At 42.3% G+C, this 24,125-nt stretch overlaps 1 protein-coding gene across 7 annotated transcripts in view; it reads right to left on the bottom strand.

Annotated features, from left to right (window-relative positions):
* RPTOR (regulatory associated protein of MTOR complex 1) overlaps positions 1-24,125 on the bottom strand; it is a 160,885-nt gene that overhangs the window by 67,074 nt on the left and 69,686 nt on the right. For all 7 annotated transcript variants that reach the window (XM_075169350.1, XM_075169348.1, XM_075169346.1 and 4 more), the window contains 4 exons: positions 16,563-16,663; positions 15,481-15,625; positions 5,755-5,830; positions 2,234-2,335 (listed from right to left, as the gene is read on the bottom strand). In XM_075169350.1, coding sequence (XP_075025451.1) covers positions 2,234-2,335; positions 5,755-5,830; positions 15,481-15,625; positions 16,563-16,663 — 424 coding nt within the window. The remainder of the gene's footprint in view (positions 1-2,233; positions 2,336-5,754; positions 5,831-15,480; positions 15,626-16,562; positions 16,664-24,125) is intronic.

Genomic DNA, 24,125 nt, shown 5'->3' with positions numbered 1-24,125 from the left:
TAATTGAAAAGGATTTCCAGGTGAAGATACAAAGCCACATGTCAACACTGCTAGCACCCCAAAAGAACCTTTAACCAAATCAAATTGTGTCTTATTCTTTCCAGGACACCATTTCATTATTTTCAAAACCAAAAAAACCCATCAGTCTCTTTCAGGTTTTTATATTCCCACTTCCCAAACTGATTTGCACAATCACCTGAAGCCAAAACTGACACAAATTCTAGAGACTTGCATGAGGATGTGGGGAGTCTATGCAAAATTTATGAACTTCTAGTGAAATTATGAAACTGCTATACTGTGCCACTATAAGCACACAGCACGGCATCACATCCCTCCCTGACATTTGTCCATCGCTATTCCTAAACGGAAGATAGGGAAGCTAATTATGTCCACACACGCAAGTTCGCAATTAACCAGGACACGAGGATAATTTAGAAGTAACAGTCCACGTTTTGGCAGGAATCTAACCAACGCAGGGTGGAAGAAGGGGACTGCCGCAGTGGTCTCCCCAGGGCTTTCTGCGGAGCACGTGCTGCTCTTGTCTATACGCACTGGAGGTGCGTGGCAGGAGCACCTCCACAAGGACCGAGCACCTGCTGCTCCTTCAGGCCGTGCCTACCCAGACTCCTCTGACGACTTCCCTCTCTCTGCGCCAGGAAGCCACCTGGGCCTGGTCTGCCCCACGCACAGCAAGAATTCAAAATGGAAAGCAGCTTCTTGAAGTCGATAAAAGACCATTTACAAAGGACCGTCTCCCTGTCCTTGACAAATCTAAGCTTTGCATGGCTGGTGTCATGCCCCCGGCACTTACACTTCTTTCCCCAGGGGCACATCTAAAATGGGAAAACAGAATCACCCTCTGCTAGGCTGCAGCAGCGTAGTCTAAGCACTCCCAAGGGGTCAAAGCAACGAGACACTCAAAAGGGGTCTGAAATGCATTTCCTTCCCTCTCTTAATCAGTTGGTCTCTGATTCAAAGTATCTCAAACCTGTTAACAAGCAATCTTACTCCACTATACAATTAATATGCTTTAATTATAAGAATAATTACATTGTCCTAGCTCATTTTTGCTCCGGGAAGGAAAGCAGGTTCCTTTGCCAGGTGACCTTTCAATTCTACTGCAAGGTTAAGCTACCTGCAGAGCCCTCTGGTGCCAAATAATTCACTGGAAAGCAGCAAAGTTGGTGCTAGAGTAGAAGCCTGCCTTCTCCCATTGCAGTGACAGAGATAAACCATACGTCTGTTTATCCAACTGATCTCTCAAGGCTTGGGAGGCTCAGGGAAATTAAGATTTGGTCTTACAGAGATTGATGGTGCTGTCAGTCACAAAACAAGCTGGTAGCTACAGAGGGAATGTGAGCCTGCTCACATTTAGTGACAGAAATCACACATCCTTGTACAAGGGACTGGAACCATGTTCCTTTAAACAGAAAGACTTTTGCTGCCCGGTAGAGAAGAGACCACAGCTACCTTGACGAGGGTTTGTATTTCTGTCAATACAAACTCCTGGGGAGGAGAGGGCAAGAGCAGATGACAATTGTAATATGTGCCTTGCCATAAAATATTATTTGAAGTGCGGTGTTGTGTTTCTCCTAGATTTACTTCTCCTTTATACATATGAACTTTGTCTAATCAGAGCAAATGCCTACCAGAACTCTACACTCCTTCCAGGCATGGTCTTCAGAGACTTGTTCCTATGTTCTGCAGCAACATTTCAGCATCACATTAAAGGGAACACTTTCTAGGCTGTACCAGACAGATAAAGAAGCCATTTCCAAACTATTTACAGTGCAGTAACTTCCACTTGTTGAAAACAGAAAGAAGATAAAGTCTCTGCCTGACAGAGCTGGCATATAACAGGAGATACTACAGGAGAAAACAACAAAGATGTGCTACTCCATGAAGAAGTTTTGCCACTTTAGAACAAAAGAGGAGGCATCAGAGACCGATACTGTGGAAGCTGCAAATGGACTATAGCGCAAAGTTTTGCTCAACAGAGAGCGAAGGTATGGGGGAAGAAAAGCACTTTGTCTTCATCTGCACAGGTCTAGCAAACATGCAATCAGCTCTAATTAATCCTGAAGGAGCCCACGTAATTTATGTACCCAAACGCCATCTGGTTGATAGCACAGCACTTGGCGGGCAGGGAGAGACACGCACAAAGGCACCGTGTCAGCTGTGGCCGCGCTCCCGCACGCCCCGGTGGTGCCGAGGCCCCTGCCCGGCCGCTCACCTGCAGGACGATGGGGAGCTGCTCCGGGGGGTTGCGGTTCTCCACGCCCATGGTCAGCCACACCTGGAAAGCCGTCAGCTGCTCCGCAAAGAAGGGACTGTGCTGTTGGAGCAAGAGCAGGAATGCAAGTTTGGTTTAAAAAAAAAAAAGAAGTGAAGCAACTACTTTTGGCACCTACGGACTCGCACAGTTTATTTTTTCCAAAAACAATTCTTTTTAATTGGCAAACATTTGTTTGGGGTTTTTTTAATGTATAAAGATTTTCCAAAGACCGACCAGACACAATTCCCTTTAAATATGCTGGCATTCTCTACTGTGTTTGAAAAAAGGAGAAGGAAAGAGTAGAGAATCAGGAAAAGGTATCACAAAAGGTCTCAGGGAAATCTGGTGAACCTTTTCCACATGAGAAGCAGATAGAACAGCAGTGGATTTATCTGCTCTGCAGAGACAGTTTCACTCCTGTAGCAGCACTCAGTGCTACCTCTGCCCAGTCCACAGTGAATACAGTCCAACAACAATGAAAAATATGTCCATCCACGTCTCAGTCTTCCTTGGCTGCCATAAACCTCTCCTACAAACAGGTGGCAACTCAGATGTGCTGGTTGGGTTGTAAGGCTGTCTCCTATTTATCAGTTTTTTTAATTCAAGCCTTTTATTTAGCTATCCATCACTTCTGACACCCGTAATGCAGTAAAAGGACTTCATACAGGCAAAAAATCAGAAAGTCTACTTACTATATTGAATCTACTAATTTAATTAGAGATATCCTGCTAGTGTGGGTAAACGAGCATAAAAGCAACATGCAGAGTGCTACAGCATTTAATAGACTTTACAGTAGTGCCCTACTAAAGATACGAGGGGTGGGATGAACCCTCAACATCAGCTAATACCTATCAGTTGTGCTTTGGTACTTAGACAGTACTTAAGACAGTACGGTCATATGTTGTTTTACGAAATGCATCTGAACGGCGCCCAGTAAACATAAAGGATACTAGCTTGTAGTATCTCTAGGCGTAAAGGAATCAGGTTTAGGGGACAGCAAATACCAGCAGAGAAAATACCGCATACTTTGAAAAACACACGACGTAACTACGGTCTTACTCTACCAAGACGTGATCGTTTGGGGGTGCACCTCGCTGGCTGGTGAAATAGGAAGGTAACTTGGTGAGATCTGACATTCTGCAGCACGTCTTAAGTCCCTGGAGCCCGCTCAAGTGTGCAGAGCGTCTCTCCCCTCCCAGCACCAACGGTGACTGGCCAATACTGCGACACTTATTCCCCAAAGCTCTACTCCGCAGAGCCCCTGGGCACATCAGCATCCCCTGCCAGCGCAGCAGCGCCCGAGGAAACGTTCCTTTTGCCATCTGCCACGCCAAGGACGTGGCGCAAGCTAGGTGTGAGGAAGTACCAAAGCACACCGCAGCTTCCAGTTAGAAATCTATAGGGAAACAGAAATCAAGGGGGAAGGAGGCAGGGAAGAGATGGGAGGAGGGAGAGTAAACCAACACAAACCTGCCAGAAGCCCCATCGCCCCCCGCCACCCCCGTACGAGCGCTGCGAGCCCGCAGGCCCTTCTCCACCAGGTTATCATATTTTCCAGGTCTGACTAGGAAAGAACACCTAGAGAATAAGAGAAGTCAGACGCACGTGGTTTATAATGTGCTGCTGAAACAAAACAGCCCTGGAGAGATTATCAATTGCTTTATCCAGGGTCAGACTGGACTCTAAACCCGCAGCGGTCGGCGCGGCCGGCGCATGGCCGGCAGCAGGTAATCCTGTGACTCACCCGGTCCCAGACACTGATTGCTGCTCCTGCCAGCCTAGTTACGAAGCAGGCTGACGACCCTCCGTAACGCAACGCCCCTTCCTCCCGCCTTGCACTGCACGACAATTTCTCCCGGGGTTACTGCTGGCCAGCAGCAGCTAAAACCTCCTCCGATACACAACGCTTCTTGCCGGGCGTAAATCAAGAGGTTTGAGGGCAAAACGTTGATTAGAACACAAGGAATAGATCAGAGGTGTGCAACTGCCTGTCTGCTCCAACCATTTGTCATGGTGCAGAGCTAAGCCCCTTCCCCTCCCACCCAAACCAACAGCCAAGCCTCATACTCCTTCTGTAGGCGTCTCACCGAGAGACGTTCCACAGGGTAATATCCGTCCTCTCTCTACAGAACAGCACAAACCTACACGGTATGAATCACGCTGCATTTCAAATGAAAGCGTGAGGAAGAGCTCAGAAGAGGACTTGATCCTCCCTTTACATCTAGTGCCCGGGCTGCCTTGGAAACTCGCAGCATGCCGGCTCCCAGCGGCGACTGCACGTTGATAGCTCTACCTACCTCAAGGTCGAGTCAAAATACACAAGAAATTACATTACAAACCCGCTTGTGAATTGCTTCCACCCTATATTGAATCAATCACTAGTTGAGAATAACCACTCTTATTTGCTGATCTCTTGGTCTAATCCCTAGCAAGTATTTGCCTCCTCTCACCCCCAAAATACACAGAAAATTGCTAAATTTCAACTCACTTGACAGCGAGTGCCCAGATGAGGTCTAAGACTAATATAAAAGCACCCACTGACATTGTTAGAGACCTGAAATAAAAATGAACATAAGCTAGGAAAGGAAAAATCGTATTTGTTTAAATTTTAAAATACAGCACATACAGTGGGGAAAAAAAGGGCTGGAGGATAAAAGCCTTAAGGCATCTTTATCAACCCCCACCCTCGCAGAAGTCCACAGCTCTCCTCCTGTACTCAGGTCTTGGAGACAACCTGCAATCGCAGCCAGAAAACCTTTTGGAAGTTTGGCAACATAAATAAAATGCAAGAATGTTACTGTAAAATTAGAGAGAACATCACGGTGGAATGGGTATCTGAGGTCGTACGGTAATTATTATTTAAAGGTTTCCATTCCCGAAATGTCAAAAGAATATCAAGAAAAATCCACTCTGATTAGAGGAATTTAAGCCAAATATAATAATAAAAATTTTACTTTTCTGCTCTCTGAGATTAACTAAAGTAGAACCCCCGCCCCCCAGTGACTCATATTAATGATACTATGCTTAAGAAAACTCTTTGGACATACCCTCTACCTTTATTTTATTTTCAAATACAAGTAACTCCACGACGAGATAATTTTTGCGTTAAAGTTATTAATTTCAAAAATCATGCTGGCATGTTGGGGGTTTTTTTTTGTAACAATACAAAAGTTAGTCAAGACTGAGTGCTCTGAAATTTTAAGAGTCAGGTCTCGGGCACCATTTCTACTGGTAGGAATTTCTTCCTCACCAACAGGTGCGGGCTGAATCAGACATCTCATGCAATAGTGAAGAACTTAAAGCTAATTTTAAATCTATTCCTTTAAGTGAGGTGAGCAGACATTTACCATTTTCAAAAAAAATAAACCCTTAACATGCAACAATTCAAGGCTCAACAAGCAAAAGTGATGCGCTGAACTGAGGTTTCAAATAACGGGTTAAACTGGGCACACAACATTTCAAGATACTATCCAACTTACCCTAAAGGCAGTTCCTTCCTCTATAATTGTAGGTAATTGGGAAAGGCAAATATCAACTGCAAGGTCCCATGCTTGCCTAGAGAAAAAGGTGAAAGAGGAAAGGGAAGTCATTACAAGTTATCCATAAGTAATAGCAGGGTAAATTTAATCTGATCATACAAGTATTTGGACAAAGCAGTGTTGTCTGACTGGCTTAGAAATGCTTAATATTCCCTTTTTGTTTTAAAACGCAGATATAACATACGAAAACTATTCAGAGAAACAGTGAGAAAGTCTAGTCCAGCATCGCATCAGGCTGCCCAACAAAATGTGAGCGAGGTAAAAAGATCACTAGCTGAAGTTCACAGAAACTGCTCCTCTCTGTAACACAGAAAGAGCCAGAGTGAACTGAAGTCTTATTACACACCCGTCCTCATGCAAAAATGGATGACTTTTTTTTAAACTAGAAAAACGAACTCAATCCTGGATGAGCTCCAACCCATAATCCTTCAGCACGCACCTCTATCCGCATCCCAAACCTCGCGTGCTCCGTACCCAAGTCGCATCGGCTCAGGAGGATGCAGTCCTGCGGACAAGCCCTCCAGCTCCCACCTCATGGATACACCTACACCGCCACGCCAATCCTCCTCGACACGGGCACCGCGTCACTGCACGTATCGCTGAGAAAAGCGACTCGGTCTCCATTAACCTGACCCCGAGTTGGGTTTTGCGTGGCAACCTTGTTTACAAAGATTGGCTCTACATGACTCACCCTAAGGATGGAGGGATGTACATTAAACTAGAAGAGGAGAAAATATTTAAAGATTTCAGTTTTTACACTTATCTACTATACTATTTAATGGCTAAAGTATTGTGACTCACACTGTTTTAGCCTTACAGTTATAACAGCACGTAGATTACGTACACGGCCAAGGAACCTGTTGTGGCTGAGTCAGTGCAAACGAAATGTGCTAACAGTCTGCTTCCAAATGCTCACAAACTAAAAGAGGACCAAACTAAAATAAATGCATTTGGTCTCCAAAGTTCCTAAAACACCTCTAAAAAAGTGAAACAGTTACTTTTTACCCCAGAAACAATTATCCCTGCTCCATCCATAGACGTTCCATGCACTTTTCATTTTAACATATGAATTCACACACTCTGCAAGGCTCGTGAGTTCAACCACCACCCGCTGGGTTTCTCACACAAAAGAAACTAATTTACTCTCCAGACACATTTGCTCTTCCATGGCTTGCGGCCATCATGTGTTAACATCAATAGGCTAAGCAATTTTTCTTCTCCTAGGAACATTTGCAGACGTAAGGCCATAGGTGATAATCAATACAGTGCATTTTAGTTACCTGCTCTATTAAGTTCTTAAATCACCCTGTTTTGAGTCAAAGCCTTCCATTAGAACAACTGCCGAGCAAAATCCATCCCATTAGCCTAACTGGCAGCTGTTCTCAACCGAAAACACTCTTTCCAATTAGATGGAAAAATAAACTATAAGGCTGTTGCATCTTTCCACGGCTTCAAGAAATGCAACTTGTTTTTGTTGCCCCAGACCTTGTCCCTCTGCTTCACAGCATTCACCTTCCACTTGACAATATGCTGCCAATATAATTAAGAGGTAATCAAGAGATAATCAAAGCACAGGCAACAAATGCTTCCCACACGCGCAATAAAGACCCATGCTGGAGACAAAATGTTTACACAGAGCTGGTGAGAGAGAGAGTTATTCTTGGTTGAGGCAGAGGCAAAGTCAATTAGTACAAATACAAAGATAATTTTACTTCAAGCAAAGAATGAGTATTTCAGACTTCCAGGTTTCTTGGAGGAATGGGCAATACCACCCAAAGAAATTCTCTCAAACATTAGAAAATGTCAATACATAGTGCCTTTGAGAAAAGTTTTACTACACAGGAGAAAAATGGTTTAGAGATCAGAGATAACCAGTCTTATTTTGGCTGCCTATAAAAGGATTCTGCGTAGGTCATTATACTGCAGAGGCACAGAGCTAAGATGCTGAACTCCGCGAAGTCATTTTAGGTAAAGCACTAATGCTGCTATAAAGCAGCCCTGCAAGGTCAAATCTCAAAGGTTTTAAGTGTTATCAGAAAGAACAAACGAAAATTTAAAAAGGGATTTTAGTAGATTAAAACAAAATCTCTTTTTACAATTCTAAAAACAGGCCATTAAAAATCAATGTAGCCACACAGCCAATGTTACTCAATCTTTTAAAAGAATAACGACCAATATAAAATCTTAACATTACGGCTCATCACAATCTAGAGAGCTGCTGATTAACATCAGCTGTGTAAGAGACTCTAATCAATTCAAATACTTAAAATGATTGTCCGGCCTTTCCAAACTAGCTCAACACACCGTTTCTGCTCCATCTCCGCGGGAAACAGAAAACCTCCCCACCCAGCCAGACACGTGAGCAAACGAGCTTTGCCTGAAGTAAACATCACACTACCTCCAACTGCTAGCACAGCCACACGTCACTTGCGAGACTTTCGGTCTCACAAACCATGAACGAGTCGTCAGATAGCTAACGCGCCGCACTGGCAAAACAGACATGGCATTAGGCAGGCTTTACAATAATTAAAACAAGCCACAAAGGAAAGGTAAAGGACTAACGCCACGGAGTATGTGAAGAGAAACAGAAGGGGAAAAATACTTGTTAACAGTGATGGTGAAAATAATGGCTGCTGGTGGTGGGGAGGACGAGCAGTGATTGACTGTTTTAATATGCCAAAGGGAACTAGAAAGGCGGGCAATCTGTGGGTATGCTCTCTGAACTAATATTACACTTCAGCACACAAACAAGAGATAAATTAGGGAGCAGCAGAGGAACAAGGATGGGTGGCGTTGCATCCCAGCAGTGATTTATGAAAGGCAGCCCGAGAGATCACTACCTGCCTTCCTTCTTTGCGGAGACTACTGTTTGCAAAGTGCTTTGGAAGATCTGTTTTCACTACATCAGGTACAAAAAGAGCTGGGTAATACCTCAGCATTGTTCCTTCCTCCTTCCTTATTGCGCTCTTCCAATAACCCCTGGGCCCCTCGCTGCGACAAGACGACACTACGATGCATCCACTGGGCGATAACCTACTGAAACGTCACAGCGCTTCAACCTCACTACGTTACGCTAGTAAAAAATGTGTTAATGAGGTTCTTTATACTATGTTGTCCTAATCACTCTGTATGTACAACAAATTGATAGAGCACTTGCATAAGAAGAGAGGACAACTCCTCTTTGTACACCCCAGTTAAGTTAGAAGCTATCATACGCTTAACGTCAGGTTTTATACACGTTCCTGTTACGTCTCCCCCAAAAGGGCAATAAAAACAAGAAATCCCACACAGCGACTGATTTGACCAAGTCCAAAGGATTTCCATCACGCACCACCCATCAGGAGGTGGCCGTTTCAATGCGGTCTAAAACCAACGTGTATGAGGCAGTAACTCGAGAGAACCTGGAAAGAGGCACCACAGGAGGTGAAGCTCGAGTTACCCATCAGCGGGACCACCAGCCCTCAAACCACAAGTTCAAAAGAATTTTTTATGCAATCAACCACACAGCATGGCTATACTTACCCCTTATGCTTGTTCGAGACCTGGCAACTTTAATAGTATCACATCTCGAAAAAGGCAAAAGCCTTTTACAGTGCTCCATGCAATGCCATCCAGCAATCTCATTAAAGAAAGAGGTCAAACTCACAGACTTCCAACTACGTCCCACTAGGATGGGGGACTCCTTAGGTTCCACTACTGAGAAAACGCACTTACTCTCATGCATCTCCCATATATATTTCAGAATAAATGTATACTAAATCCTCTCCTTAGTTGGAAAATTGGCTCAGTTAAAAAACAGGCAAGAAAGTGCTTTTGTTTATCCAAAACTAGCAAAGCAATGCAGCATGCCAACAGAAACAGTCTGCAAAGAAAACAAGCCAACAATGCCCTGCACCTCCGTCTGCACTGATCAATCCGTTCAACAAGGTACTCAACACACAGGATGCAAGCCATCATCCTGGGAAAGGATACAGGATTTCAGAATACACGAAAATTAAAAATGAAAAGGCAGTGCTCCTCCATAACTCTACAATAAAAATTAAACAGGGAAAGAGCTCCCCTGAATTCCATCATTAACTCTCTTCTCCCGTGATAGAAATACTCACGTATTTGCCTTTATATTTTAGTTTCAATTTTTCTTAGCCCTTCAGCACAAAGTCCCTATTCGCATGCCCCCCAGACTCCATCTATCTCCCCCCCTCAGTTCAATACCAGTTTCATTACAGTAGGACTGTTTAAACTTTTAATAATTTAACGTGAACTCATCCAGCTGCCTTTACTTTGTTTCCCAGAGGTGCTGCAAAGTTTGGACTTTTAAGCAAAGAACAGAAGGCCGAGAGTTCCAGCTTTGCTCAATGACTGTTTTATTGTGCAAATCCATGAAATATTCGGTAATGGAAGCCCACAGTAATGCTTTAACAGCATAAATGAAACACGGTTAGAGATGCGCGTTAGTCTTTCTTCACCCACATGTACTACGCTAGCTGGCAGATCGTGAAGGCAGATTTTCTTACACTCAAATTTTCTGGGCTGAGTCAATGTCTAATGCTTTTAATTCTCATGTCACATTTTTTATAGCATATTATTGATGTCTTTTAACATTCTCCCTTCTTCTGGGAATAGTTTGTATTATATTGCACTGCACATAGTGTTAGTGAAAATGAGTATTTCTTCTTGGGACGGTCACACTGAGAGCAACTAAAGAGAAGTTGAAGCCATCTGTAGTCCTGGGGCTCAGGCACCAGGGTATCTGCTTGTTTTCAATTGTATTTCTGGAACTGTTAAATATTTCAGACTTTATCAAGTATGTTGGGCAAGATTTTTCACGTTTGTTTTTTCTGCAAGTACAGTTCAACAACACACCCAGTTTGACTGAATTTTCAGATTTCAGCCCAAATTCACCTACTTTACAGTGACACTGTGAACTCCCTAAGCCTGCTTTAGGGGAGCCAGCTGGGAAGCTGCTCAGACACAGCGATTTTTAAAAAATATTTATTGCTGTGAATATTTGGTACAACTATGAAATCCTCCTTTCTTCCACCAATGAATTCCCCTGCTCTAACAATAACTTAAAGCACATGCTTTGCTATTTTTGTCCTACATTTCTCTCTCTTAAACTATTTGTAAACCCATTAATGGGTCTTGGAGATGTTAAGTCTAACACTAGACAAAAAAAATCTGGTTAAATCAACGGTGTAATCTGAATTAATCTAATCCTTCAAATGTCAAACAGTTCCAAATACCCTTTCAAACAATGACTTTCTTCTTGCTGAGGCAGTAAGTCTTTTTGTGTAGCTAAACGAGACTCATTTCTTTGAGAAATCGGCGAGTAGACCTGCATCCATTCTGCAACACTCCCACAATGCTCAAAGACTCCAGCTCCTCTCTTACCTGTAACTGGGTTGCTATATTACGGTTTTCTTTTTAGCTAGAATTTCAAGCTTATTTTATTTGCAGCATGTCATGGCTTACTTTCAACTAGAATTTCATGGTTGGTGTACACACTATTGCAGTATTTCTATTATGGACAAATCATAGCTCTTCCAAAGCATAATTAAGGTACTTTGTTTTTAATATATGACCTATGTTAGGAAATATTTCCAAACACATTATTAGGTCTTTTCAAAGGCCATGAATATAACTTGCTGCCAACAGCAGTAATGTATAAACCATAATCCATCACAACAGAGATCTGCTGAGCATCAGGCCTCCTATTCTTACTGCACAATAGACAGAACGACTCTCGAAGTTGAATAGCACAGCCGGCCAATCGATATATATTAATATTAATACCTGTATTACAGCAGCGCCTGCAGCAGCCAAGAAGCTACAGTGCGAGGCACCATACAAACAAACAGCCCATGCCCAGAAGGGTTTACGCCTAAGCAGGTAAACCAGAGAAAGCCAATAAAAGTAAGAAAGCCAAAAAAAGTAAGAAGGAATGAATGTGGCAGAGTCTATCAGCTCTCCTGATTCCTAAACACGGTGCCCTTCTTGGTGAAATAAAAAGATTGACAGCTTGTGGGTCAAATTTTCCCTCAAAAAATAAGCTTTCACTTTTCCTCAATTGTTGAGGTAAAAAGGATAATTAACAGAACGGGTAACAGTGGTCTCCCAAATGACTTGACTAGAACAACAATTTAATAGGTCAAAATTTTAAAAAGTTGTTTTCAAAAGGACCAAACCAAAAGGAACAGAAGCTGGTATCGCCAGCAACCTCAGCGCTTCTATTACAACCGTGCCAGACCCTCAAATCACGAGACATTTGAGTGTGACTTAGGGAAAATTATCAAACAAGCACAGACAAAGATAAGCAAAAAAGATAACGAGCAAATGGTTCAGATTTAATGTCTGAAAAGGGGCAGTCACGATTACTCACGAGGTGAACCGATGCCTAAGTCAAGCGTAAGGAACGTTTCGCAGACCTGCCCGCCCCTGGGCACGCGCGCAGCGGCTGCACGCCGCCAGCCTCGCCCAGCCCCTCCGTGGCTCCAGCGACGCAACGTCACCGGGAGCGGCAGGGCTCTGCCGCCAGCCGCAGCAGCCAAGGGGCGAGCAGGAACGCCGTGCTCCGACCTCGGCGAGGCAGGAGCTCCTTCTGCTCTTTCCCCTCTCTCTGACTGCGAGATGCTCCCCGGAAGAGAGTTGCAAGGCCGGTGCAGAGCACCACGAGCGCGCACTCAGGGCTGCTGTTGCAATAAGGAGGGAGATCAGGGCAGCGTACGCAAAGTTCAGAAGAGGTGGTGTGTACATTGCTACAGTCAGTGAAGCGCTGACATTTACTTACGCCTTTTCTGCAGAAGATGGTGCGAAAAACGTACTAACATACAACAGCAGTTTGCTTCTCCAGTTAGCCTTCTGGGGATGTGTAGATCCCATTTTAGTCACGATCTCAGCTGTGCATGTGCAGAACGGCTTGTGTCCGTAACGGCAGAGAAACACGGTAACCGTGTGTTACTTTTTGTGAACAGAGGAGCAAAGCCCAGGAAGGCAGATGAGCACCCAGAGGATAATGGAAGAAAGGAGAATATATGCATATGCGTACCGGAGGAGATAAAACATCACACCACCACCTAGGCTGCAAGCAACAAAGCAAAACCCGAGCCAGGAACACACACCCGGTGCACACGGGATCGGGGTTACACGGGAACAGCGGAAGGTGCGAGGCCCCAGCACAAACAACCCAAACGAACAGCCCAAAAAGCACAGAAGAGGAGGGGAGGAGGAGGAGGGGTGGGGAAGTCCCTTGAAGTCTGAAGTCAGATCCTTGAGGAGCACTGGCTGATACACGCCAGACCACTGTTCGCATTCGTTACGCATTTGTAACGCTGTAGGAGAGAACCCCGGAGGGTCTTGCCCACCGCCTGCAGATCAAACCATTGCTGAGGACACGGCAGCCAGGACTCGCTCCCCAAAACATTGTCTGACATGCTGGGTATGAAAAATCTGCGAAAAGTCTCAATAAAACAGCAATCAGCAAAACCTCGCTGTATCGCCCATCACGTAACAACGCAGATATAGACTCAACGTGATCACCGAATCACATGGTTCGAAGTCTCCGTTCTTTTCAACACTCCTTTGGCCAACCCTCCCTGCCCTCCAGTCCCATTACCTAGTTTATCTAAACACTAAAATGGGTTTGGAGGTTTCAGATCAGGGATCCATTAGAAAATTCTTGAATGAAAGGTGATAGATAAGTGCAGATGATTATTTTTAGAAAATATTTAAGCGAGCCCTAAATTAGTTTCTAAATCTGTCCTTACTAAAAATTCATAATAATGAACTGAGCCGCCTCTGACAAAAGTGGAATTTTCCCCTTTGCTAGATTTGCTTCAAACTGCACATTCTTTGGAGGACACTGAATAAAGTGTGTCAAGGGATTCTCTGCTCACTTGCTGTCTACTTTGCTAGCATTTGGGATTCACAAGGAAAAAAGCCCCGTGTGTGGCTTTTCTCAAGGAATTTCTTCTGCTGGTAAATCCTAAAAAGCAGCAGCAGTGCCATTATCCCGTGGTATGCTCTGAGGGACTTTACAAAGGTATTTACAGCACCATTTTGCACCAGGAGAACTACAATACAAGCGAAGAAAAGAATGTGTTTCTAAAATCCATCATGCTACCAAGCAGGACTATGAGAGATACAGAAGGGGATCCAGGTCTTCCTAGTTTCATTCCTGTGGTTCAGCACGTGGATGGCAACGCCAACTCCAAGTCATACTCCCATAGGAAACCAGAAATATAGGCTTTTAATACCCTGGCAATAAGAATGAATTATATTCCCATAAGGAACCGGAAATACAGGGTTTTTTAATATGCTGGCAATAAGCAAGCTATAAATAACTCAAGAAATTTACTGTTTTAATTTCAAAACTTCTGCAAAAACCTGCTCCTCTCCACTGCAACTGGAAACACACAGTTCTGTGGCTGCAGCTCTGCCACACCCAGCTGCAACATCGCCTGAAAGACAACATGGGAACTCTGGTGGGTTTTTCTACTCTTCACTTACAAACGTGCCAGTCCCTCATGTGACAATGATAAAACAACTCACCGTATTTACAAATGACTGAAACAATCTTCCTCAAAAGTTGCTAATCCAAAGCACTTAAGAACATTGTTTGCCGTATACAAACACACAGTACATTTAGCGAGGCTGCCCAATTGCTAATAATTCCATCCAAAGTCTCCCCTATTGCCTCCATGTTTTTCAATAATTAAAGCAACTTTGTGTTACCAGCAAACACCTCCTCGATGACTGCTTGCACCTGCAAATGCTACTGGGGCTCTCTGTTATTAGCTTGCTCCATTTCTTACAGAAAACGTGACATATAATTTGAACTCACTGATGCTGTTCATCATCACTTCATACCTCCTCTACGTTTGTCTTCCTCCACAATTTCATGGAGGAAGCTTATCAAAAGGATTTTGAAAATGCAGGCAAATTAAGCCCACTCAGCTACGTTTACCTGCCATTTTATTAGCCTTTTAGCAAGTTACCCAGCTATCATTTTCTCCTACAGAAAACTACGTTAGCTTGACTGTATCAGTTTGTACTTAGCCAAATTTTGTACTGTTCTGTTCTTAATCATACTGAATAAAAAAATGAAAGCCAGTATTTTTGTTATTACTGTTATTATTTTTATTATTATTATTCAAGGGACATTTGTTTGATTGTCCAAGCCACACTTAAGAGCTTTTCGATAAGTGTGCCACCTCCATTTCCATTAATCATCTTAAAAGCAACAGTGAAAGTAGATGAACTCTGCAGCAAAAAATTTCTTCTACTTCAACAACACAAGTTAAGAATTTTTCCCTCAGGCCCTCAGCTCTCCCCACCCTTCACAATCACAGGTGACGAGTTTTACTTTGTGAAAATAAAGGTAGCAGATGCCCAATTTCTTTTCTATTTGGAGCGAAAGATTACATGGCTGAACTGAAGCTTCTGTATTACAGAATTACATTATAATTATGTATGCACGGAGAAGAAATACATTTGGAGATGGGTATTACGCTGCCATATGCTGTTTAATTTTTGATCCACTGACTTAATCAGTAAAGCACTGTGTAGATTTAAGTAGTAACAATCTTTCATGACTACAGCACCTGAAGTCTCCTTAAGGCATCAGCACGCAGCCTTTGCAGCGAGCATAACCTGTTGGCTGTGACTTACCACATCGCATGCATGTACGTTGGAGGTAGACGAGGGCTGCTGACGGGGGTACAGTTGTAAGATCTCATAATTCTTTCCGCCAAGAGAAAGTTACGAAATAAACTGGCCACAAGCAGGTCTTGTCTGAAGAGCTTCTGGAAAAGGTCTGCCAAGAGATGGCATGAATTACTAGATGCATATCTTTGTAACTTGAGTACCGCAGGTAATATGCAAAAATCATTTAAAACATAAAAATATGTCAATATTTTATTCCAATAACAAGGAACCTACAACAGTTTTGCAGTGACATGATATGACAACTATTAAATGGAAATCTGCCCTCTGAGTTCCCTTAAAACATCACAGTTTCTCTCCATTAACAGAATTAAATACTTTCTATCTCAGGTTGGTTTTTGCCTTTTCTGGATAAAATGCTTCTTTTGGTGTTTCACTTAAACTCAGCCTCCCTAAGTTTTTGGAAATTACTGAGGGAGAAAAGGACCTGTGTGTACTCTTTAATCAAGAACTATAGTGGCAGCTTGATGTGCTTACGAGAAGCCAGAATGAATCCTAAAAGATAGCAAATGCACCATCTTCTATAGAGACAAAGAAGAATTTATGCTGTACTGTGCATTAGAAAGAGCACAGTTGGAAAACTGTTTACAGATTTGGCCACCCATGCTCCAGACGTATGAATTCAGAGCAGAACAGAGGTAGAAAAATGGGATGAAGTTACTCATGGGAAACACAGACTGTCTTACCAGCAAAGAGGAAAAAACCCTTTATTTATGATACTAACAAAGACTGTAAGAAAATAGATTGCTCTTTACAAATACAGGAAGAAAGAAAATTATTCAAGCTAAAGCAATCATGTTAGCACTACAAAAAAACCCTTCTGGTTTCCAATAATCAGGTTGCTGAAATGCTTCTGGTAGAAGAGCAAATATAACTAGCCTTAAGATCCAGTCTGACCTGTTCTTTCAATATCAGGCTTTAATTTTCTCCTTATTTCAGCGTCTCATTTATCTTACTCTTCATCCTTCTCCTCTGAGTAAGCAATGCTCACTTCTGATGAAAACTTGATGCGCCTGCCCAAGTCTTACCTCTAGGCAAGACATTCCATGCAATGGTGTCTGTGATAGCAGTGAAGATCCAATTCAGCTCTCCCAGGGGAGTTCTCCTGTCATTCAGTCTTCCAGGAATCCTACAAGTGGTGGGAAAAAACCAAGTATGTTTCCTATTAAAAAACATATTAAAAAACACATATGCACACCTCTAAGCCTTAATCAAGGCTCACAAAAGACAGCATTTCCAGAACATTAATTCTTAACCAAGAATTAATGTTGCTGGACAAACTTTCCTTATCCACAATCTATTCCATTTGAATTTGCTTACAAGATGAAGATAAGATAAAGGATGCCAGATAAAGGATGATAAACAAGGAATTGTTTATAGGTAACTGAGCTAAAGGAAAACATTGGGGAAGATATCACGGAGATGATGTTGATTTCTGAGATGCAACGGAAATGCCTTTTTCTTCAAAAGTGCCACCCTGCTTCATTTTATCCATTATTCACTTCTTGCTGAAATATTTAATAATAAATACAATTTATATTACAAACTGTATGCTCACGATCCATAACATCCCTGTGTAAGAACTTTTGAGTGATCATATTCCAGAAAAAAACAATTATTATTTTTTAAACCGCCAGAAAGCTCAGAACAGTTAGAAAACATGGTCCTTTTGTTAAAAATCGGCTGCAATTTTTTGCAATTACATGCTGCAAGTAACGCACGTACGTCACAGCTCCCTGTTGCTGCAAAGTACTGCCTGTTCGTGAAGAAATGCAACCCAGTAAGATTCACCTGGCTGTTCTAGCTAGACTATCTTCTAAGTCAAGGTCAGAGGACGCATGTGCCTGCTACAGATGGTGCGGCTGCTCGTTGCTGCAGGGCATGTTTGCTGTTTCTCACAAAGACACACAGTTTTTCACCAGTAGGTTCTCTGAAAACTTGAATTCATTAATTTAGTCCTTTTCTGTCTACAGGTTTGTTGCGTTGCCACCAGTACTGCATGCAGGTGCAAATACAGTGTCTTGCTAAAAAAGTTATTGAGCATAATCAGCAGCTTTTCATCCAAACAGGAGACATTTTCTGCAATTAAGAGCTTTCCAACTAATACACAGGCATTCACGGAAATCAGTAACTTGAATGCCAGTTCCTTAACCTAATTTAAGATTAACATATTGCCCCACAGAAACTCAAGAGCAAAAGACACATTCTTTCTCAATTCCATAAATCAGGCATTACTAAATCCAGAGTGAAAAATACCACCTCGAAAAGCATTCTGGAGCCCTCCTATCGCAAAGTCACAGCACAAACGGAGGCACCACATTTCACCCCTCGCTGGCTACAGGCAAGATTTGATGCTTGTCTAGGGAAAAGTATTTACTTAATCCAGGTTTCAGCGTAGTGGTAGTCTACACGTGCTGCGTGCAGTCACTTCATGATCTTACCCATTTGTGCCATGACAGCACCTACACGCCTAAAAAGTACAAAATAATAAACCAAATTTGTTTTATTTCTATTGTGTTCTCTCCCCCCAAGAAGAGAACAAGTTCCTTTCCCCTGAAGAGTCAGGGGGCCAGCAGCGCCGCGTGCGAGGGAAGCAAACAGCAGGCACTGTCACGGCTGCTGCAAGCTGTTCTGCGACGCCCAGCAGCTCGTGGTCTTCCTCCATCTGGTCAATATGCGTATCTATCCGGCCTGCAACTGGGAATGTAGTTTCAACCCCGAGAATATCAAAATCCTGTCAGCAATACATATCAGGAGTCTATTTGTGGTGTAGTAAGGTACTAAAAATGCTGAGGAGTTCAGTTGTTAATTTTATCAAATATTTTAAAGTAGAAAAAAGTGGCACTAATCAGCATCAGGGGTGGCAGCTTTCCAAACAGCTCTCTACTCTTGTCCCTGCTCATACGCAGGATATGCAGTGAAAGTGAGCAAAAGTTTTGGTTTGGTTTTGGTTTTGTTTGGTGTTTTTTTTTTTTAAGATTATATTTTAGATAGGAGAAAATAACTCAAATCATGCAAAAACCTGAAATATTCATACTGACATCCCCTTCCTCAAATAAAGCAAAAGCAGAGGGCCAACTACTGATTCTACTGAGGATAATCCATCTGCATGTTACGTGAGCATTTAATAAATAAATGCTTTTAAGTGCGCTCCCGTAAAGCCAGAGGGTTCTTACAGCCTACACAAGCAGTGTGGGACTGAAGTAACGTTTTGGTTTGTCACAGCGAAGGCCCTGCTGTGACTATACCCATACACACGCACACGTGTGTGTATATTTTGGCTATAAGACGACTTGCGTTTAATAGAAGATTCTAAGAACGCTCGAGTTGTTAAGCGCTCTCTGAAAATCACTGGCATCAGTGCACAGGTCCCTTAAATCTTGGATTCTGAAGTTTTACAGCAGTACGCTCACTATGTTTTTAACAGTGATATCTATAGATAAAAGGAACTCTTTGCTGTAAAATTTCCACATGGCATGAAGACTCGTAAGTAGTAAAAGACAGAAACAAAAACCAACCCCCAAAGAAACACCAGTTTACCTTGGAAAGCCCTAAGCATTTAGGGATGGTAATGGACAGGCAACCGAGCATGGATCCTTATCACAAGAAAGTAGCACAGCAGCACATCTTGTACAAGGGAGCGAGCAGCGGACAGAGGTGATTTTGCCTTGTATCGCCGAGACTGACACTAGAATGTTTTGCCTAGGATTCACATTTTGGCATTCATTTAAACTGCTTAAAAACAGGACATACAAAATATAGAAGGTGCAGAAAAAGCTTAAAAGAAAAAAAAGCTAGTGAATGAATGTCATACAGTGAGAAATTTACGGAGGTCATTCCATCTACCTTACCAGGAACAAGTTGAACATTGTGGATAAACACCTACAAGAGAGAAAAATCTTGGTGCCAACAAATAATATACACAAGTGGAGAAAGAAAGAAGAGCACTTGACCATTGAAAGAAAGGGAAGCAATTTAATCTCCATCTTTCAAAGGTTCAAGGCACACACACTTCAGAGGAGCACGAGTTATTTGGCTCCGCTGAGGAGTAACCCGGTGAAATTCTGAAGCCTGACATACGCAGAAGGTCAGAGCAGACAAACTAACGGTCTCCTCTGGGCTTAACATTTATTATTCTAAGCATCAATAAACCAGAGACAACGGCCTGACCGAAGCACATTCAGTGAAGGTGGAACAGCAGTGTTCCACCAGGAATCGTGCTGTTCCAGGTCCAGGATCTTGCTTTTGTAGACCAAAAAAAGCCTCTCAAATTTATTTCATCCAGGAGCTGAACCTGATCTCATACTGTATTTATTAATTTGTAATAAGACGCGAGGTCCAAAGGAACCACAGGACCAACGTGCAATCTGATTTCTGTGATTTAAGAGACCAAATGATAGCCTACTATGACTCAAAATCAACATACGCACAACACTGCTTAAAGGAAGAAAAGTGGCTGTAAACTGTTCTTCGATATCTCTCAGCTTCTGCCTCCAGGCTCATCTGCTTTCCTAAAGATGGTTTCTAATGCTTATTTGCTTCTCACAAAAACAAAAACAAGAAAAGAAGAAGAAAAAAACCAAAAACCAAAATACAAAACACAAAAATGCCACCCACCCACCCAAGACCGACAGACTTGGTCCTAGGCTGTCTTATTAATACTCAGGCACTCGAATACACAAGCACAACCTGGCACTCTCAAGCAGGGCGTTTTTCCCCTTGAGAAAGTATCAGAGAGAGGATGGGGAAGTTTCAGAAACGGGCACCTCACCCGGTACGACATCCTACAGATTTAATTGTAACGCACCCCAGCTTCCCTTCTGTAACAAGCTTTCAAATATTAGAAGTATCAGGACAAACTACATGAAGCAAGCACTTTCTCTATGGCAACTTGTTCTTCTGATATGTATAGCAGTATTATTTCCATGCAGGTTCAGATGAAGCATATTCCCCTGCATAAATAATTTCTAAAACAGCTAGAAATTAAGATCTTATAAAAAATTCCTGTCTGTCTTCATATCGGAGGAAAAATACACATCTCTGAAACACTGCTTGTTAACTGATCCCCCAGAGCAAGCAGGGGGAACGCGAGGCCACACAACTGCTCTTGTGAGGATTTCACATAAATATTTGCATTGCAGAACACCCTCTGCAGCAAAATAGCAGCGTTTCACAAGTCAGAATGTTATTAATTAGAAACCAAAGCGATCCTTGCTGAGATTCCCTAGCAAGCCAAATGCTGAGCTTAAACCATTTGATGGCCACTTGCAAGCCAGTTTTCAGTGGAAATAGAAATAGGGTGTTTCGCAGTAGAGTCTGAATCTTTACACCAGATGGAGAGTTCTGTGCACCATTCATACTAAATTCTCTTTATTAAATGCCGATTGTGAGCTAAAACATACCTTACTGATGGTATTAAGTAGGAATGACAGGCTGAAGTCCAAAGTTGCTGCTAGCAGCCCAACCTTGGAAACTCCTTGTGACTTGAATAATCTGCTTTCTTGGGGAACAAGGTATGCTTGTTATTTTTTGTATTTAAAGACTTAAAATAACTACTCATTAGTATAGTATAGGTTTTATTTTGCATTTTAAAATGTATTTGGTATTTTTCCACAATATTACTGTCCTTTCCAAGACTGACTGCAAGATTCATAGAAAATAATACAGCTACCTAGAAGGGACTGCAGTCAAGAAGCAGAAATTAATAGGATGTCATTCTTACATCTTATGTGGCACCAGGCGAGTTCATTTTCTTTCTGCCCTCATATATAGTCAGGAAGATACTAATTTTGTACCTAGCACCAGCATTGTGAAGATTAATGCTGCTCAGCGCTTTGAAAACCTATGCATTGGGTGTTAACGGTGAGGGCAGAGAGAGTGTGGGGAATAGCACGAGGATGAAGGGCAATACATTTCCATAACTGCACAAAACCCTACCAGAGCTTTCAGATTTTGAACTGGAACTAGAAAGCAGCTATTAGAAGGGAATTGGCAGCAGGGCTGTTCTCTGTGCTGCACACAGGAGTCAATTAAAGTTGGAACAGTCACCACTATAAATCGGCAGATGAAAATAAACACAATGTATTTTCCGTTCCTAGATGGGACTACTAAACTCTCATCCCAGAAACTGGAGGACAGTTTGTAATACCCCACTGATGAGCTGAGCGATCCAAGGAAGGGATTTTTAACACAGTATTACTCAATGACAGTTGATCTTAATCACCTTTGAGAATTAAAGTTTAAGCTTCCAAAGGCAACAGAAGAGTTATTCTTAACTCTCAGATTGCATTCGAATATCCTCTGATGATAGGGACAGTGAATCAGCCAACCATCAATTAAACACATCAGCCGAATTCCATCTCCATGCACTAAAACTCGAGGTACCAACCTCCCACCCCAGTTAGGAGAGCTGCACCACAGCAGTACATTAAAATAGCCAACAGCATATACCAGAAAGTCACAAGAGAGACATACAGCAATCTCCTATTCGTTTCTTCACACAATTATAAGGATTTATTTGAAATAATCAGTTATGTCTTTTTGGGTTTTTTTTTTTTTAAAAAAAAAACCATCACCTATACCTCTCTTAAAGAAGTGGAGGTCACTTTACTTTTGCTATTTTTGTAGAGTTCCACTGCACAAATTTACTTAATGTCATTTTTCAGATAACATATTTTGGGGTGAGTACATCTTCCTTGTACAATCTGCTCTTTCAAATCCATCCTGTGGCTATAAACTAAAGCTTCTTTTAATTTCTATCTGGGCACGCATCTACATAACCAGAACATCACAAGGCTCCAGAAGATTTTTTTCCCCACAAGGAATATTGCTATCGTCTTGGCATCGCTTCTCCTGATGTCTCTCACATTATGCTTTGACAATCAGCGAGAGCCTTTGACAGTAAGGACAAAGCAGACCTCATTTGGAAGAACTATTTTTGAGGGAGGGGAAGAAAAGGCAAAAAGGGCAGGCTGTCTCAGCTGCTCGCCGCAATTTAACATCTCTGGACTCTCAGTTGCTTCCTCCATCAAGTTCCTGACAGACGCCTTTACAGAGGCCTAAATCACGGCAGTCTATTGTGAAAAGTGAGGACTACAAAATGTCAGGGTCACTAAAGAGCTCGTGCTAGGTGTAACCATCAATGTCCTTGTCAGAAATTTAGCAAAATCCCATGAATCACTTTAATTACAGGGGAAGCATTTACTTCAAAGGATGCCAGGTTTTCCCTCCGGATGGGCTCCATCCTTATCTCTACTTTTGGAATATAAGATACATAACACTGGGATACGCAATATCGTGCTTAGACTTCAGAAAACAAGACACTTTGGCATCGATGTATACCTGCGAACATTTGCAATAATTTTAGGTTTGGGGGAAAAAAAAGTAAGGACATTTCATTTTTCACTCTTTCAGGAAAAAAAGGGAGAGAGTATACCAGCGAAAGTGGTAAAACAGTAACGCAGGCAGGATACATGCCGTCGGAATCTCTTGAACTGGCAAGGGCTGCTTAGACAGGATCAACATAGTTAACGTGTCCTCATCACAAAATAAACATGAATGATACAGGCATGCCATGATTGGGCTCCTGAAACCTTGGCAAACTACTTGAGAAAGACAAAACGTTTGAGGTTCGTAAATTATTTGTTCAAGAGTGCTGTAAGGCTTTGTACACTGGTGTTCAATTCAGGCATCTCTCTGTATAGAGACACGAAAGAAGTGTTGCCATGAAAACCATCCTTTTGAGTACGACATTCACTTCGTATTTACAATAGGCTTTGCCTACACTAGAGACTGATACCCTGTAACAATGGCGATAAAATTAAATACTCCATTTCAATAAAACGAGATTTATTACAGAAGAGAAACTTTTCAGAATAACATCTTCAAAAGCAAAGTTCTTCCTCAACTCAAGTACGAATGAGCGACATATAACCAACAGGTAGTGTGGCAGAGCATCCTTGCTATACTCTGGCTAATACTACTTACTAAAACACTTACATTCTGAAATATGCTCTAACGCCTTCTACTGAATTTTCTGGAAGGAAATAAAGGGGCTGAAAGCTGCCTAACCTGGGTCTAAAGGCAAACTAAGAATTATAGTTTTTCCACTATATAAAATAATAAATATAAAAAGAACCAGGCTGCCGTATTTCAGAATTCGGACCAGCACATGGCTGATTAAGTACCTGCCAAGACATCTTAACTCGTGGCAGCTGTGATGACACAGACCTGCTAGAGAGAGAGCACGGTCCTGTCAACATCAGAACTATCCTTCTGCCTTCAGCTGCCTTTAGTCACTTGCCCAAGAGGCAATAGCATTTGCGGGTCTAGCCCTGCTGAAAATAACAACTTTTTTCTTTTGATTAAATGCCTTTCTCCATCTAGTTATGAACCTCGCGCATTGCCAAGCCTAAACACCAGCAGCTCTGGCAGGATTTCCTCGCACCAGGTAGGCAGTGTGTTTTAGAAGGCGATATTGTATCTTGATGGACATACAACTTCAATTTAGCATTTAGCCTCATTTGCTTACATAGCCACAACAATTCTGTTTATTTAAACAGAAGTACAGTCAGTAAGATTGTTACCACACT

This window comes from Calonectris borealis, chromosome 20 (genome assembly GCF_964195595.1).
Source record: "Calonectris borealis chromosome 20, bCalBor7.hap1.2, whole genome shotgun sequence".
In the NCBI taxonomy this organism is placed as follows: domain Eukaryota; kingdom Metazoa; phylum Chordata; class Aves; order Procellariiformes; family Procellariidae; genus Calonectris; species Calonectris borealis.
This window is presented reverse-complemented; position numbering and strand designations above follow the sequence as displayed.